Source organism: Aristolochia californica, unplaced genomic scaffold (genome assembly GCF_029961685.1).
Source record: "Aristolochia californica isolate CCGP_79_NKW_82.1479 unplaced genomic scaffold, dmAriCali1.0.hap1 SCAF_4, whole genome shotgun sequence".
In the NCBI taxonomy this organism is placed as follows: Eukaryota; Viridiplantae; Streptophyta; class Magnoliopsida; order Piperales; family Aristolochiaceae; genus Aristolochia; species Aristolochia californica.
In genome coordinates this window covers 45,670,600-45,688,398 of record NW_027182103.1, presented here as the reverse complement: position 1 = coordinate 45,688,398, position 17,799 = coordinate 45,670,600, and the positions used below count along the sequence as shown (strand labels likewise).

General features: G+C 37.8%; 1 protein-coding gene and 1 pseudogene across 2 annotated transcripts; both read right to left on the bottom strand.

The window, feature by feature from the left end:
• Window positions 1–3,909: 3,909 nt before the first annotated feature.
• LOC137963456 (ABC transporter B family member 4-like) lies at window positions 3,910–10,620 on the bottom strand (annotated as a pseudogene).
• Window positions 10,621–13,184: 2,564 nt separating this feature from the next.
• Window positions 13,185–15,438, bottom strand: LOC137963720 (protein SRG1-like). Of its 2 annotated transcripts, none has more exons than XM_068810890.1 (4): window positions 15,086–15,438; window positions 14,128–14,375; window positions 13,622–13,946; window positions 13,185–13,489 (listed from the first exon to the last, which is right to left on the bottom strand). In XM_068810890.1, exons 1-4 carry the CDS (start codon window positions 15,392–15,394, stop codon window positions 13,214–13,216), a joined length of 1,158 nt encoding a protein of 385 aa, XP_068666991.1. In that variant the 5' UTR covers window positions 15,395–15,438; the 3' UTR covers window positions 13,185–13,213. The 2 variants fall into 2 exon arrangements, with proteins under 2 accessions (XP_068666991.1, XP_068666992.1); XM_068810891.1 differs by having other exon boundaries at window positions 15,137–15,438.
• Between the last annotated feature and the right edge of the window lie 2,361 nt (window positions 15,439–17,799).

Below are 17,799 nucleotides of genomic sequence, written 5' to 3'. Positions count from 1 at the left end.
ATTCTGCAAAGCTTATTTAAACTTTTCAATTAAGAAGCCACCAAAAAACGAATTCATTTCAGCATTCTCAAAAAGATTTTTCATGATAGAAAACTGCACGCTGGATGTAAACTTATTCCGAATTTTGAAGCCACCCAATCTATATAGAGATAAAACAGATCACACAAGATTTAAGTTTTTAATATTAGAATTAAGTAGACATATCAAGAAAGCAAAAACATACCTTCCATGAGTACATCAAGAAGAAGGCAACAGTATCTGCAGACCAGACTACTGCAAAGGACTTCCAGAAGAATGGAATTACAACATTGAGTAGTGGAATGAGGAGAAATAGATAGTTATGGCTGAAAATCATCAAGAAGGTGAGATAATCACCGGTGTCATCTTACCAAGGAGGTGTGGAAAGGCTTCTGGCTATTGGAAGAATTAATCAGAAGTGCCCGATGTAATTCTCACCATTGATGAAAGCTCTCATTTATATAATCGTCAACGAGACTAACCACTCCAAGGGCCAATCATTTTTTACTCATCTATTTTTTTTTTTTTAGTTTTTCTGTATGTCCTTCGTTCTAGAGATGAACTTCTCCATGTTCCCACAACCATGTAATTTGATTCCCTTTGAATAAAGCATATTACACAAAATCTATCAGTGACACAACAACTAGAGAGACTGAAGGTAGCTTGTTCAAGGAGGTGGGTTTTTAATTTAAACACAGCATGGGGCCAAAGAGAGGAAATCGAACTCGAAGAGGGACCTGTTTCTCTAGCACCTCAACGAAAGAAATCGGGCAAGATTCTAGAGAAAGAGGGAGATTCCAACAAAATAAGACTTTTCTACAATGTATATGCATAAAGTTAACAACGGATGATCAAATCCAGATAAATTACGCACAAAAAATCAAGATAAATTACGCACAAAAATTCAAATTAACTCAAACACAACACTAAATTAGTTGAAAAAAAATTTGGGTTTCGGATTACCTTCTGAAATTTGGGGGAAATCACCGTCGAATGGGGAAATGTAAGCCCAATGGAAGAAATCGACGCCTACTGTCGAAAATCGAAGAAGATTGAAGGAAATTGAAGGATATCGAAACCGGAATAGGTTAAATCAAAGGAAATCGGGGGAGGAGGAAAGAGAAGAGCGAGAACGAGAAGGAAGAGAGAGGCCGAGAGTGAAAATAGATGGAGGCCTAGAGGGAAAAAAGAGAGGGAGACGAGAGAGGGAGAGGGAAGAGAAAGGCCGAGAGAGAAAGAGACGAGAGAGGGAGATGGGGCGAAAACGAGAGATAACAAGAGAGAGGGAGCAGATACAGAAGACGAGCGCCGAGCGAGACGAGCAGAGCGAGCAGACGAGAGCCGAGCAAGAGGAGCAGAAAGAGGAGCAGAGCGAGCAGAGACAGCGAAAAAGAGAGAAGAAGTCGGGCGAGTCCGGAGACGAAGGTTGAGCGAGAGGAGAGGAGAATAGGAAATGAGCGTGAATTTTTAGTTTCGGGGGGGGGGGGGGGGGGGGGCGCGTCGATCGCGGTAATTGGATGACTTTAAAAAAAGGGCAGATTTCCGTCGTTTTTGCCCAAGGAGATGAAACGGTGTTATCTCACTTCAATTCAAGTCATTCTGGACTAACACCATAAGTGGGATGAGGAGAATAGGAAATGAGCGTGAATTTTTAGTTTCGGGGGGGGGGGGGGGCGCGTCGATCACGGTAATTGGATGACTTTAAAAAAAGGGCAGATTTCCGTCGTTTTTGCCCAAGGAGATGAAACGGTGTTATCTCACTTCAATTCAAGTCATTCTGGACTAACACCATAAGTGGGATGAACTAGGTGATGCAGGGGGAATTCATTCCACGTCATTGTGGACTAACCCCCCCCTAAGTGTAACGCAAATGAAAAGAAACCTCCCGCCAATAAATTTTCGACACATCATTAACAGTTTTTCTTGAGAAGTACAATAAAGTTGAATAATTTTAAGTTAAAGGATGGGAGATCCCAGCATTTTCTTTTTGTTGATAATTACATAATTTCTTGAAATATTATTTATTTATTGATGTTATAAAATATTACTAAAAATGGTAAATATATATATAGTTAATGAACCGCCAATATAAAAATTATATAATAAATAAAATTATAAAATACTTCAATTCAAATTGAATGGTTAACTAAAAGTTGGCACACATCTAGCTTTAATAAACTCTACAAAAAAAATTAAATAAATATTGTGGGTTATGAGAAAAAGGTCAAAATTTTTAAACATGAGACATCATGTGTCAAGAGGTCAATACAACCTAAAAGACTAATCAGTTAAGTGTGGAAAGCCACTTCTCACAAGAGTGGACGAAACCACTTTAACACCTACCCAACCCATTCTCTACCGCCTCTCACGGAATTCGAACGCAGAACGTAACGTGCCCCAGAACTCCCGATGTCAAGAGGTTCGCCAATATAACCTAAACTATTAATCGATTAAGTGCGAAAAATCGGGAAAACCACCGTTCACAAAAGTGGACTGAACCAACATCATGGACAGTTTATTTTAAGAAATTTTTGGACCAGCCAATCCAATAGCCCAAAGTGGATGAGTCACATATAATAAAAGTGTCATTGTTTATTATAGGTTTTGTGTGTGTATGTGTGTGTGTGTATGATATACTATTTAATGGAATCCAATCCCGGGTTACAACTTATAATTGTATTTCCTTGCCTGTTATTTTCATACGTCAATATTTTACATAGGGGGTTAGTCTCCCAAATAGATTTTTCAAGTTCAAGTTCATGTCCAACATGAAGATCATGTCAGTCATGTACATGAAGATCATCTTTGCACTTGGTGTTAATGTTGACGACTTCATGTGCACTGGAAAACAGTTTCTAGTGTTAGTGCCCCAACATGAGAAAAACATAAAAAACAAGAAAATCTCTAAACCTTTACAGTGCACTTAATTACAACATAATCCTTAAATCCCAAATTAGGTAAAACAACTATTATTACTACAAGAATAAGTTATTTAATGTATAATTAAATATATTAATATATTTATTAATTGAATTAGATATTTTATTATGCATTAATATGGTAATTACATGAGCCAATGAAATACGTATATGATTAATTACAAATAATAAATAAATAACTTTATAAATAAAAAAACGAAAGTAATACGTTAAGTTATTAATTTATTAATAACATATGATATACTTTAACTTAAAAATGAATAATTTAAGAGAAAAAATTGATCTAATCATAACTTTAACACACTATATATTTGTACATAATATATTTTATGTATTATTAATTAATAATATATTATCACAAATTTTAAAACCATTGGTTTAATTAACTATAACAATCGGATAATTATGCCAAAATAATTTATCAAATATTTATTTTAAAAATATTTTAATTATGACTATTAAATCACTATTTTTAATATAGTAATTGTAAAATAAAAAAAATATTTTATAAATAAAAATTATAAATTAACGATTTTTATGAAGATAGTTTAATTTTTCCTAACTTAGGAAAAATTAAACTATCTTCGTCTTCCTCAGCAGTGAGCCAACGGGCAACGGCGATGGCGACGTGGATGGGCTAGGCAAAGGCAACGTGGCGGGCAATGCCGACAGAGGCGGCGTTCCAACGGTACACCGAGAGGGAGAAGAGAGGGAGGCCAAGAAGCTCTGTAGCAGATGCTCGACCTCCCGTGCTCTGCGGGAATGAGAGAGGGCTACGGGAATGAGAGAGGGAGCAGAGAATGAGAGAGGGTTGTGGGAATGGAGACGAGAGAGGACGGTGGGAATGGAAACAAAAGAGAGAGCAGATAATGAGAGAGGGTTGCGGGAACGGAACGGAACGACAGAAAAAGCACCGAGAGAGAGCCCAGGGCGAGAGTCCCGTAGATAATTCTCAAAATGGGGCGGAAAGCATTTTCTTCGGTAACTCGTGTGTACCTTTCTCTGCTGTGACCCCATTTTCACCACAGCGATCACATCAGCCCCATGAATCGTTGTTAACCGATGAGCAACCATAATTGTGGTTCTGTTCACCGTCACTTTATCCAATGCCTCTTGGACAACACGCTCCGACTCAGCGTCCAGCGCGCTCGTTGCCTCATCCAAAAGAAGAATCTTTGGGTCTTTTAGTATGGCTCTCGCAATGGCGATCCTTTGCTTCTGTCCTCCTGATAATTGGACACCTCTCGGCCCTACGTTCGTTTCATACCCCTGAGGCAGACTGGATATAAACCCGTGCGCGTTGGCAGCTTCAGCAGCCGCAACTATCTCCTCCTCCGCTACTTCACCTTGCTTCCCGTAAGCTATATTGGCTCGGATTGTCTCGTTAAACAAAACAGGTTCTTGGCCGACCAACCCCATCTGTTGTCTCAGCCATTTAAGCTTCAACTTCTGAATCTCAACACCATCAAGCATTATTCGACCCGAGTCTGGATCGTAGAACCTTTGCAGCAATGCAATTACAGTTGATTTCCCGGAACCACTCTCGCCGACAAGAGCAACCGTCTGCAAAAAGACCAACCTGTAACGTTTAACTAATTGTTCGATGGAACTATCTGGTAGAAAAACATAGTAACATAATGGCCGTTAAGTCAGTGGTACCTGCCCTGAGGAGATACTGAGACAGGTCTTTAAAGATCTGAACATCTGGTCGAGTTGGGTATTTGAAGCTGACGTGCCTGAGTTCAATGTCACCTTTAACAGTTGGTAATGTAGTGCCCTCATCTTTGCTTGCGTCTATTTTAGGTTCCCGGTCAAGTATAGAGAAAATTGAAGCAGCAGAATCCTTGGCTTTGGTAGCATCTGGAGCCAGTGCACTTGTTCGAGAAACTCCGGTAGCTGCCATTGTCAAGGCAAAAAAGACCTGCGATTGACGACGAAAAAGGTTTTTTCCTTTCAAAAACCGTTAACAAATCAGGTCAAAAGACATAAGGTACTCTGCTTACTCTAAAAACTTGAGAAAACTTCACCTTTCCATCCTCAATGAAACGAGCTCCAGCATAGAAACAAACGGCAAAGGTGCAGAAGAGAACCAAGTTGGAGAAACCAAAGCCAATCCCACTTGCTATACCTTGCCCCATTTTTCCTTGGGACTTCACATTTCTTTTCATAAAGATCACTCTTTCTTCTGCACAGAAAGCTGCAACTGTACGAATGCAACTAACTGCGTCATTCGCTACTTGACTGGCTTCTTCGTACATTACCTGCATTCAACCTTCCACGTTTTTAAAATATTCTAAATCAATATTTCACAAGAAGGAGAAACACCTCATTTAATCAGGTTCCTAATGTCTCTAGTTTTGACAGTTGAAATCATTGTACTCGATCAGCAAACAGCAAACGAACAACGGAAAAAAAAAAAAAAGATGAAGAGGAGACAAGCCGTGAGTCACCTCAGATTGTGGAGGGGCCCATATGAAACAAACCATCGTTTTCTTCTTTTTCAGAATTTCTTGTTCCAAGATAACGCTACAGTCCGATACATGATCTGTATCGACTGATACATGTTGGATTTTAAGGGTCTAAATACAGTAACAGATTCTGAGGTGTCGCCCCTGGTAATTGGAGGTACTTACCTTTGCATCCGCACTGAATCCCTTTAGGAACATCATCTGAGCATAACCCTGAAGACCCATTAATGGTAGTAGAGCTAAGATAATGAGAGCAAATGGCCAGTTAGCAACCATCGCAATCACAAGCCCAGCTGCCACTGTTGATATATTCTGAACCATAAGAGCTAATGCATCCCCAACAAGACTCCTCATTGTTGCAGCATCGGCCGATAGCCTCGCACCAATGGCTTCACTAAAACCATACAGACATTTCAATGGTAATAAAGGTCAAACAGCTTGAGTATAATTGGCCCATTACTCCACATACCTGGAATTTGTTGGTTCATCGAACCAGATGATATCTTGGTACACTACCCTCTCAAATGACAAGGCACGGATGCGCCTTATGAGCTTACCACCTGCTATTCCAAAATGATACTGTTGAACTGGTATTGAAACAAAAGCAGCCACCCCCAGAGTGAGGAACATCAATGCCCAAAACTTGGAATCTTTTCGAAGCTCATGTGGAGGCTCAAAGAAGATTTTGATGGCACTTGAAAGTATGGAACCAAATATAGGAAAGATCAGACAATGTACAGCAGCAGCCACGGATCCTAATAGTAGGACTGGGATCTCAGGTTTGTTCAAAAGAGCTAGCCGCATAAGAGAGACTTTTTTGGGGGGCTCATCATGGCCACTTTTTTCCACTTCTTCCTCTCTATTTTTCCCATCCTCTTGTAAGCCTATGGGACAAGGAAAGCCACCAAAGGAGATTGACAAGGAACGTCTACTACTCCCTCCATGAGAAGATCCTCGGCTTATGGATCTTGTATAAAGCCTGTGACTTCCAGATCTTCCTACTCCTGCATCAGAGCTAGAAATGATGTTATCTGCATCCCTGGAGCTCACTTCCTCTACTAGGTTATTTGCCTGTTGCACTTTTTGGAGATGAACAAGTTGAGAGTAGGCCCCTTCTGGATCCTTGATCAACTCCGAATGAGGACCTGTTAGCAAATATTAAGTCTAATTTTAAAAGCAGTTGAAAGGAAGAAATTTTAACAGTACAATAAGGATGACAGCAGAGTACCTTGTTCAACTACTTGTCCTCTGTGAACAACAGCAATGCTATCAGCATTCCTCAGTTGAAAGGATGATATTTTTATTTAAATTTTTTAATAATAAGTTAAGATAGATTTTAACTTGTCAGGATTAATAATTAAATAAAAAACAAAATTAACTTATTTTTTAATTAAATATATAAAAATAAAAAACTCAAAAAAATTTACTTTGATAATATCCAAATGCTTAATCAAATTGTAACTTTTCAATATCTAAATTATCACTCTTAAAATATTAATTAAATGTAATATTAAAAATCATAAATTTATGTAAATAAAAAAGAGAAATTTAAATTATAAAAAATTAATTTAATATATTTAATTTTATTATATATTTTAATTTAACAAAACTAAAAAATATTTCAACTAATTTTAAATTAAAATTAAGATTATTTATTTTTTTAATTATATACAAAAATTGATTAAACAAATCTTTACTTTTATAATATCCAAATACTTAATCAAATTGTTACTTTTGTAATATCTAAGTTCTCACTCTTAAAACAGTCGTTAAATATAATATTAAAACTAAGGAATTTATATAAATAAAAATGGTATTTTATTATATAAAATTATTTTAATAGATTTAAATTTTATTTTAGATAATTTAATTTGACTAAACTAAAATAAAATTTTACTTGTTTTAAATTAAAAAAATAAAATAGTTTTAGCTTTTTAAATTAAGTAATTGTTTTTTTAAAAGTAATTATTTATTTTTTAAAATGTAAACAAATTATCAAACAAATACTTACTTTTATAATATCCAAACGCTTAATCAAATGGTTACTTTTGTAATATTTAAATTTTTACTCTTAAATTAGAAATCAAACATAATATTGAAATCATGAATTTATACAAATAAAAAAGAGAGTATTTTTTTATATAAATTAATCTGGTATATTTATTTTTATAAGATAATTTTATTTAACTATTATGTTAGTAAAATAATTTAAATTCCAACTTGTTTAAAATAATAAATAATTTAAATTTAAAATAAGATATTTGTTTAAATTAAATGTATAAAATAAAATACTAAAACAAAATACATAATTTTATTTTATCCAAATGCATGAGTGATAGGAGAGAATGAGCAAAACAAGTGTGAAAAAGGGAGTGAGCGCGCTAGTGAAAGTGAATTCACTAACTTTAGGGAGTGATTTCACTTTTACTCATTTTACATAAGAATGAGTGAAAGTGAATTACCTAGGTAATTCACTTCCACTCACCACTTGCGGTACACATTAACAGGTTTTTGGGTTAATTTCACTAGTGGAAGTACTTCCACTTTTCACTTTCAAAGTGCACTAAGAGGGCCAAAGTGAAAAAAAAGAGATTGAAAACGAAGAAGCCCACAAAAAAAAATGTCATCTAACTAGAACCCAAAAAAATCCGCAGAAACACGAAGCTCTAAGCAAGTAATCCCTATAATTTTATTATCATAAGAAATAATCATCTGAATTATGCATTTTACCTTGATTATTTCATCAACAACATTGTTTCTGCTAGCATTACCAAACGTGTCGATGAGTCGCCCAAATATTATTGTCGTAAGCGGTATGGCGATTCCATTTACAGCCGCAACAAGCGTCCCGATGGTCATCAAGACAACATCCAGGGGGTCTGCAAATGAAAATAACTTGTGAAAGGGAACCTTTTGAGTTGTTCCCGAACCCGCTTCACCCTCTGCCCTTGTTCCATTTTCTTTCTCCGTTCCTTCTTTCATCCTTTGATTGAATCACACACTCAAAAAGTCTCGTGTCTCTTAGTTTGCGATTCTCAACCGTGGTTCTATCCAAAAATACAAATATTTAATTAGAACAAATTTCATGTTGTAATACAAAAAGTCAAAGAAGATTTTAATTGTTGTACATAAGAGAATTATGTTTCAATATTTATATGAGAGATGTCAAGGATAGAATAATGAACAATTATAGCATTAGTAGATCCGATCATTGAAATGGAAAAGATTGATATTTATAAATGGAAGGCAAAAGAAATATATTTTTCATCGAAAAGATGGATATTTGATTAACTAGGACACCAAAGGAGGCACAACTATCCCGCACTAATTGAGAGGAGAAAAGAGAAAAGGAAAAAGTGTTCAATACTTGCAAACGGTGACATGTGTGAGCTCGCACGAGCACTAAGACAAATAAGGAGCACATGTAGGTGGGAAATAATTCCTCCCCTAAATTTAGGTCGCTCTGGCGTGGTTTTGTCAAGATGACACGGGGGTTGGGGGAGTCTAGGCGGCGCCGACAAGCGGTTGTCGTTGGAGATAACGGTGAATGATGGAAATAGCGACGACAAAAATGACGACAACGGGCTATTGCTTCGGCGAAGGTTTTACAGTAAACCGAGAGCTATTTAGAGAGACATAGAAGAGGAGAGAAAAATACTAGGCACTGACTGCGGGAACGGTAGCGGATTCGGACAACCCTTGGGGTTTGAATACGATGGCAATTTCCGGCGATGGCGAGCCTTTTGATTAATCGAGGTATGTCTAGGGGAGAGAGAACACAGTGACAATGATCGCAGCTTTGGAGAGCTTTGACGGGTTTCAGTGATTGGAACGGGCGAAGGGATTATTGATCGAGCTCTGATACCATATAGAAGATGAGGAAGAGGGAAGTAATTCACGTCCTTTTCATTGATGAGGAAGACAATATTTATAGAGATTGTAAGGTATCTTTACAACAGAGACCGTGACGATTACAAATACAACTCTTCAGGTACGTGTCATCTCTAGATACAAGAATTGCAATTTGAGTTGGAGTCTGTCTCGAACTTGATCAAATTGTATCCTTATCTCTATAAGGCTTTTCAAAAATTAAAATGACAAAGAAAAAAAAAACACAAATAGACCCGATTCTGAGAGTATAAAAAAGACAAACCTAATAAGAGTCTTCCTCTGTTAAAGAGAAGTCTGCTACCTTCAAAAGTATTAGCAAAAGAAGAAAACAAAAGAAAAAATGTAAAAAAAAAAAAAAAAAAAAAACACTAACAACTTTCTTCAATTCACCTATGGTGAAACATGAAAAGTTAGTGGAACGGTGTTGTTCAATAGCAACAATACACCCTTTTTTAAAGGGGTTAGCAACAGACACACACATTTCTTTATCCAATAGTTTGTAAGTACATCTTTGATAGGAATTAAAGTGTATTTTACATGTAGACAAAGAAAATTGCCTTTAACATGCAGTAGCACGGGGATATGTTTCCTCCATTTGTAGACTCATTGACCGTGGCATGTTGAGCATATTTCTCCTTCCCTTTATACCCCTTTTCTTTAGGATCCTTATGTAGCCAAAATCTCAAGAGATTTATTTAGAACTCATCTCCTTGATTTGTCTTGACATTGCCTTCTTAACTTGGTAAGAGGAGAATATTTGTTAACTTGTACATCATTTGAATAATCCATGATTGGTGGGGCTTCATGTGAGGTGGACCGAGTCATATTTATTGAGGTGGATGAGTTATGTTTGCATGGCATAGATGAAGTTGACAAATCCTGGTTAGTTGAGGTATTTGAGCCATGTTTGCTTGAGGTGGTTAAGCCGGTAGTATGTAACTGAGTGTCATTGTTTACATCCCTTGTCAAGTTGATTTGAAGGCAATATGAAGGCACAACTTCGATCTATGTTGGAGATGGCTCTGGGATAAAGGTTTGGGGAAGATATCAATGAGTGGATAAAAAGTAGGGGTATATTTGATTATAAGGTACCTTGTGGGAGTTTTTTCCTCAAACAAAGAAGTAATAAACTACTCTCAAAGCACAAAGTAGTAGACTACCCTAAAAAATAGTCATAACTTCCCGTTGTAGAAATCGACTACCCTCATAGCACTTGAAAAACTTTGTAGAAAATTTTCATATACAATACGCTCTGGAACTACAGGTGATGGTGCATTTCCATACACACTAACCCCCACCCCCATGTATGAATTGTTAAAAAAATAATTTGAAATCATAATAAAAATGTATATATTATGAAAATACTTTTCTCTCTCCCAACTCTCATTTTCATAGAAGTATGCAAAAAACATAAATACTCTTGAAGAACATATTTGATTAAGTCTTACATGATTCTTACAACTAGAAGTCTCAGGAATCAAAATTAATATGGTGGAGTCTTACAAGATTCCCATAAGACATCGTGTTGAAGTCTTAGGAACCAAAATTAATATGGTGAGTCTTACAACAAAACAGACTTATGTTGAAGGAAGTGATCGCCATTATCATTCAAGTTGAAGTTACAGGAAGAGAAGATATTAAGAAAATCGTTCATGCATGGTGCGGCCTGTCCTTCGTGTCCCCTCACAACCTCTTGGTGAGCACCATCTACAATATAGGTGTCGTTTATGAATTCAAAAAGTCTGTGAAGTTGTGACCCTTCATCATATTCATCGAGCACAAAGCCTATGCTAGAATCTGGTTGCATTATGTTTAGGAATTAGACACCTAAATTCTAAACTAACAATAACAATAATAATAAATACAGAAGAAAGAAAAAGGAAGCATGATAAAGACAATAAGATTTATATAGGTTCGCCTCAAGGTGAGATTACGTCTTGTCCGCTGGTGCAGTAATCTACTATGAAGATGAAATAGTTTACAAGTCGCACACACTTACATGTGTTGTTTTTCTCTAACCTCGCTCGGCTGCAACTGATGTTCCTCAGATGATAAAACCATAATAGCACCCCCCAAATAGAAAGAGGAAACTATGGCAACCGCGATACAAAAGTAAAATTCTCAAACTGCCCTTAATGAAATATCAGTTAATATATCGTGGATCGGGCGGGGGACTTCCCACCCTCTTCCAACCCCCACAGCGACCTTACGGCGAAGGTCGAGTCGCGTAAGGCATTGATTAGGCTCTACAACTTAACACGTTGTAGCATGAGATATCACTCCAAAATCCTTTATAAACAGCAAAACGAACAAACCACATTGCAACATGGGTAGTGCCTTCAGCAAGGCCGTAGGGACCTACTTTGATAGAGACCTCGACTATAGTTAATCTAATGTGTGTTTCATGTCCTTCAACACCAGTTGGAGATAAAACCTTATCTTTCAGCTCATCAGATTCTGAACAATAAAATTTCTTCTTTCCAACAAATCCTTTGTGAACCAATTGTAGATCTTCGTCTAGCTGCTCCCAATGACAACGATGAAATTTAACTGAAACCTGATGATAGCGCCCTCAAGTCATATTGAAGGATCACATTCTTCGGTGAAAATAGAGTCAGCTATGGTTTTGCAACCGGTGGGTATTCTCCTCTTTTAGAAGATCTTGGCAAAGTTCGTGTATTCATCAATTTGTATCTTCTTCTAGCAAACAACAAAAAAAAACGATGATTTGCTTTCATAATCAACAAAGACTCTTTCTAGCAATACATATCCAGTCCCCCAACTAGTGTCACCGTCTACAACATGCAAAACCAAGAAAGATACCTGGTTAAATACTTCTCCTTCTTACTCTGAGTCTATATCTAATTATGGCTCTAAAATTAGGTCCGACTCTGGATCCGAAATCATGTCCAACTCAAAATTATATGATTCAGACCAACAAAGTCAACTAGTTCCATTTGTTCTCATACCCATCTCTAACAAAATTACTATTTTTGGTTTTAAGGGGAGATTTGTTTGCATCAGTTGCGTATCTTCCACATCCTTAAACTTAGAAAAAATTTGGTCTCCCCCAAAAAATTCCCTTGAGGTCATACATAGTCAAATTTATTAAGTTACTTCAATTTTACCGTTACAATCTCCTTGTTGTTATCGTAGTGGTTATTTTTTCTTCCTTTCATTCCCCAAATACCCCTTTTTATTGATTATATTTCTCCTTCCATCCTCTTTTGGTTCTCGCATACTCCTTTAGACCAACTTATTGTGTATTGTTTTGATTGGTTCTTCCTTTATATATGTGGTTGTTTTAAGTCTATTTAGACTTTTTTTATTGGTACCCTTAAGTGGGTTTTTATCATTGTCCTTTGAGTGAGTGAGAGGCATTAACCTTTTTTTTAGTGATTATTGTCACTATTTTTTCAAAATCATATGAAGTTGGTTTCAACTTTTTATATCACCCATCTTTTTGAGAGTTTATGTTTGGCCGAGTTTTATCCTGGTATACCTTGATGGAGAAGATAATAAATACAATTAAAATTTTATTTTAATGTGAGACTACACCTATACTTCCAAGCTTGAGGGGAAGAATACAAGGAGTATGAAGGATTCTACCATCTACGTCATGCTTAATCACTTTCCTTACTCTATTGATCTAATAAATCCATTTGAAAGTTAGAATGCGTCGGAGGTTGTCTCTTTCCCGAATCAAACTATGGGTATTACTACTGATAATCAAATTTTATACTACCAGAATATCAACATAACAAGGAGCACATTATGAAGAATTTCTTCTTAAAAATTAAGAGTTTTTATTTTTCATTGTAAGTTTGTCATAAACTATAACTTTTGAGTGTAAAAACGATTGACCACACAAGGGCAAGTTCATGGGCAGTCCATCCCTCAGGGCTGATCAGATAGCGCCGCGGTTGGCCCTTCGATTCTCAGGGAGTCGAGGAAAGATTTACCGTTCAATTCTCGTGTGAATAAATCTTTGAAGTACTTTTCTGTGGGCACTGTCTTGAACTTGGCTGGCCCTTCTGCTGTGACCAAGCTGCGTGCAGGCCCGATCTCACCGAGCATCCTGGGGCTGTAGAATGTCGCGATAGATTGTCTCTCTTTTGTTGAGTTTACTACTGCTCTGTGTTCGATGCTACGATAAATCCCATTGGTGAAGATCTGCTTGGTAAGGCAGGGAGTATTGGAAGTAAGTCTAAACTGAGCTTGTTATCATTGCGCATCGCATTGTAAGTAGGAGCAGAAACTTAGCTAAGGATAAGATTATCCCTGTATACATATCAGAGCTTTTACCTCCAAGCAGTCTCCGATGTTGACGATGAAGGCATCTGGGAGGGGTTTAACAGGAACCCACACCCCATCTTTCCGTATCTGGAGGCCCTCCATCTCATTGACTTGAAGGAGGAGTGTGAGTCCCACAGCATCAGAATGAGGGGTGAGGCCAATCACCTCTTCTGGCTGAGGACATGGAGGGTAATAATTCATCCTCATTGATTGAATCCCCCCTTCAAATGTCTCTGCCATGTCTTTTTCGTCCATTCCCAAGGCCTTGGCCATCAGCCCCAGCAGCTCCTTGGCAAGCTTCTCCAGCTCCAGCGAGTAAGCTTCCATTGCTTCTCTGCGGAAACGTACTTAAAAGGTTAGTGATTGCCATCATAAGGCCTCCAAAAAGCAAGAAGAGGTTTTTAACACCCGGATTCACTCGGTATAAAAAGGAACGAGATTAGAATCACAAATATATATACAAAATTTGAATGATCATTATGACATGACTAATGGAAACATATATATGGTGATACCTGAAATACAGAGGAAGGATGTCATATAAATGGGATTTTCTTAGTTCAGGAGGAAGTGTAGTCATAAAAAAGATGTCGTTCCAATCCAATTTCTGTTCCTCAGATACTACGAAGGCTTGTCCAAACCCCTCCACTTCGCCAGATTGTTGCCAGTATCTCTTCTTTTCTTCCATGGTTAGAGTAAAGAATTGTTGAATCGCCAGCTTCATTTTCTCTACCACTGAAGATTTCACTCCGTGATTCACCAACTAGCAAATTAACAATAGCATTGGTGTTGAATTAGAACATACATTGCTTGTATTCGGTCTCTACTGAAACATCAGAAGGAGGTTCAGCCAAATAAAACTATACCTTATACTTATAGTAGCAGTTCCATTTTTTGCAGCTTTCAACATTTTGACAAAACTTTCCTTTTAAATTTTTTTTTTTTTTTTTTTTTTTTTTTTGTATTTGACACGGTGATCTGCTGCAACTAATACAAGCTGTATTTGGTTAATAGAGGCTTTAGTTTTGACACCTGCGAAACAAATATTATAGGCAGTAAAACAAGTGGTGACAGACCACCACCTGACAAGCAATAGCCGCCAATAGTAGCTGTAGCTCATCCACCAACTTTTTTAGTCAACTGGGTAATCGGGCACGGCCCCAACAGCGTCACCAGGAGATCAAATTTCAAAAAGGTTTTCTTTCTGGTATTCTCAACATCAAAACGCGATTCTTTTTGGAAATCCGTGGCACGGAGTTCTATCTTCTTTGATGTTTTACGGGAAGACACTCCTGTGTGTGTGGGAGTAATTGCTACTCCTTTATCAAGGAAACTTAATTCTCAGGAGTTCATCTGGGGATAAGGGACAATTCAGTTAGCAACTTTTTTTTCTTTTTTCTTTTGGTGGATTTCTTCTGGGATTCAACTTAATTATGATTCATTCTACAGTAAATAAGAATCACAAAGAGTCACAAGCACAGGGAGAAGGAATGATCTAAGGTTTTGGTGGGAGAGATGTAGTACCTGGAAGAAACCCCAGTCTCTGCAAACCATATGAAATTTCTCCAGTTCGGAGGCAAATATGGATTCTCCAATATGGAACTTACGCAAGTCGATCACGGGTATCTCAATTTGGGACGCATCCGTGGAGTTGATGATCCTAGAGTCCAGTTCTGGCCGTAGGTACCGAGGTGGAATCGTTTCCATGGGCTGTTTGGCCAGCTCTTGCACGCTTGGGACGAGCAAAGAGCTACCAAAGGTGAGAGACTTTGTCGACTCCATGGATGAGGGTATTCTCGGGGAGATGAGCTTGAAGGAGAGCTACCTTGGAGGCTGGAATGTGGAATTTCAGACTCTCAACACCAGTTATTATATTGATAAATGAAAATTAAGGTATCAATACTATACAAAGGTCCACTTGAATGATTGAATATGAATTTATTAAAGAGGCTTTACCCAATTTTTAAACTTAATTAGATAAATGACGACAGTTTGAATTTATTTAGGAAAATACCCAACTTCGACTGATCAACTATACATGTGTACAGTCAAAGGTGACACATAAGCATTGACCAATTACAAGACGGAGGTGAAACTGCTGGTGGCATTAGGGTGGAGAGATTTCGGTGGGAAATCAATGACGAGAGAAGAGCCAATTTGGTTGACGAAAGGCAATGACGATGACAACAACATCTACAAATCTTCTAGCAAGGAACCAAATTTCAGGAGGGACCAAGAGATGCAGAGAGGGAGAGATAGGCACACGAAAAGGGGTGCAGGGTCTTTTCTGGTGACAAGGAGCGGAGACGACGGCATAGGGGGAAGAGTTAAGCCCAAGGTTCGGCTTCGGTGGGGATTTCCAACGACAACGAGTTAGTTTTAATTAATTAAGAGTTTTGATACTATATAGAATTTAGGAATTGAGAATAATATTTGTAATGATTTTCATTAATGAAGAGCCAAACATTTATAAAATTATAGCAATGACGCTAGAGATTATAACTCTTTTGAGTTTGAGTTTGAGTCCGTTTGGTACTTGTATTTCTTTCCATATATGCATCTCTATCAAATATCCGGGAATACTACTATACACAGTTACACTTTGTGATTGAGTCATTGAGTAGAGATCGTAACTTTGTGGACTAAATAATGGAACTCGATAGCTTGATTAAGATTAGACAACAAATTCAGCTGATGTTGGTTTGCTTGAAAGAGTCGTTTCTCATTACTGCCAAAATATCTACGATGTTTCATTCTTTCTCATTAAAAAATGAATTAATATTACTTTAATATTAATAGGTAAATAATAAGAGAAGAAAAATTACCGTCGCATTCATCTATTCAAGCATGTTGCTAAGCTGTGATAGGTGTTCGTGTAACTGTGTAGTACTGGACTTGGGCTTCTTTTCCAATTCTAGTTACTGGGCTTGGAGCTGTCAAGTTGGTTCGCCCAATTCTCTTCGACCTTTGTACCCAAAAGCGGAAAGCTTCATCTAGAAACGTTACGCTTGTCCCCTGACCTCGACAGAGAGAAGGAGAACAACGAAGATGCATTTCCTCCCACTTTACGTAAACTTATCCACCGGAGGACATCAACATGGCTCCTCCTCTTGCTTCTCCGCCTTACTTTGTCTTATCATTTTATGTCCCGTCCCTTTCCCGACACAGGGAAGACCCCCCTGCGTCGTTTCGACCCCTCTCCCCTCTTACCATTATGCCAATTTGACACTTTGACAGCCAATCACGTCGTCTGTGAAAAGTGAAGAACGATTCCTCCTTTCATGTTCCGGTCCACATTCGCAGAAGCCAGAACGTGCTCGTTTTCTCAGTTTACGATCGATCAGTTGATCTGAATTTCGAGGTCGCACTGGTTGTCGCCCACACCGGATATGCCAATCCATGTTCTTGCTTACTGTACTCTACTGCCGCGGTGGACGGCGATTATTCTACTCCTCCACAATTCGCCTCACCCCATTTGACAACGATTGGAATTCAATGAGATTTTCAAACTTCTTTTAATTAGTCATGTGTCCACGTTAGTAGGATTCTTTGGCTCGCTGTTTCGTCCCATTTTTAAACTCTTCATCCCATTATGCAGAAGCTGCGGAATCATGAAACACAGTTCATCTCAGACCGTCTAATTCAGAACGCGAGCAGCTTTTTCTTCCTTTCTTTTTTTTTTTTTTTTTTTTAAGTACCAAATTGATCAGTTTTCCTTTAGTTTCGTATTATTCACGAGCAGTTGTTCTGTTTATGATCGATCTTACATGGGATCCATTCTGTACGTGGAAAGCCGGGATCCTGTCGAGCTCCAGCTCGTGCCACCCGGATAAACGGCTCGAGCAGAACCCGTGACCTAAGACGAGCCCAGTATTGAACGTTGCCCCCAATCGAGGGATCCACCTAATCGATTCTAAAAACTAGAAAGTAAACCAGAAAAAGAAATGGAGTGATTGATTCATATCTGCTTGGAGTGATTGATTCATATCTGCTTTTAAGTCTTCTTTACTTGAATGATTGATCCCATTCATGAAGTTGAATGATGGAAGGGCGGACTCCTGACATCTTGGCCCAGGTAAGGATTACTATTACTCAACCGGTCCCATTCTGAGGTTTACCTGAATATGAAGTTTTTTTGCATTTCATCTCTTCCAGGCTCCAGCGTGGGCTATTTCTCTCTGAAAACG

Bases quoted from the DNA above. Each gene is read 5' to 3' on its own strand.
- LOC137963720 (XM_068810890.1), bottom strand. From the start codon at position 15,394: ATGGAGTCGACAAAGTCTCTCACCTTTGGTAGCTCTTTGCTCGTCCCA. The intron at 14,376-15,085 runs GTGACTCTTTGT...TTAATTTGCTAG, and splicing joins CATTCCTTCTCCCTGTGCTT to TTGGTGAATCACGGAGTGAA. The intron at 13,947-14,127 runs GTATCACCATAT...ACGTTTCCGCAG, and splicing joins ATCCTTCCTCTGTATTTCAG to AGAAGCAATGGAAGCTTACT.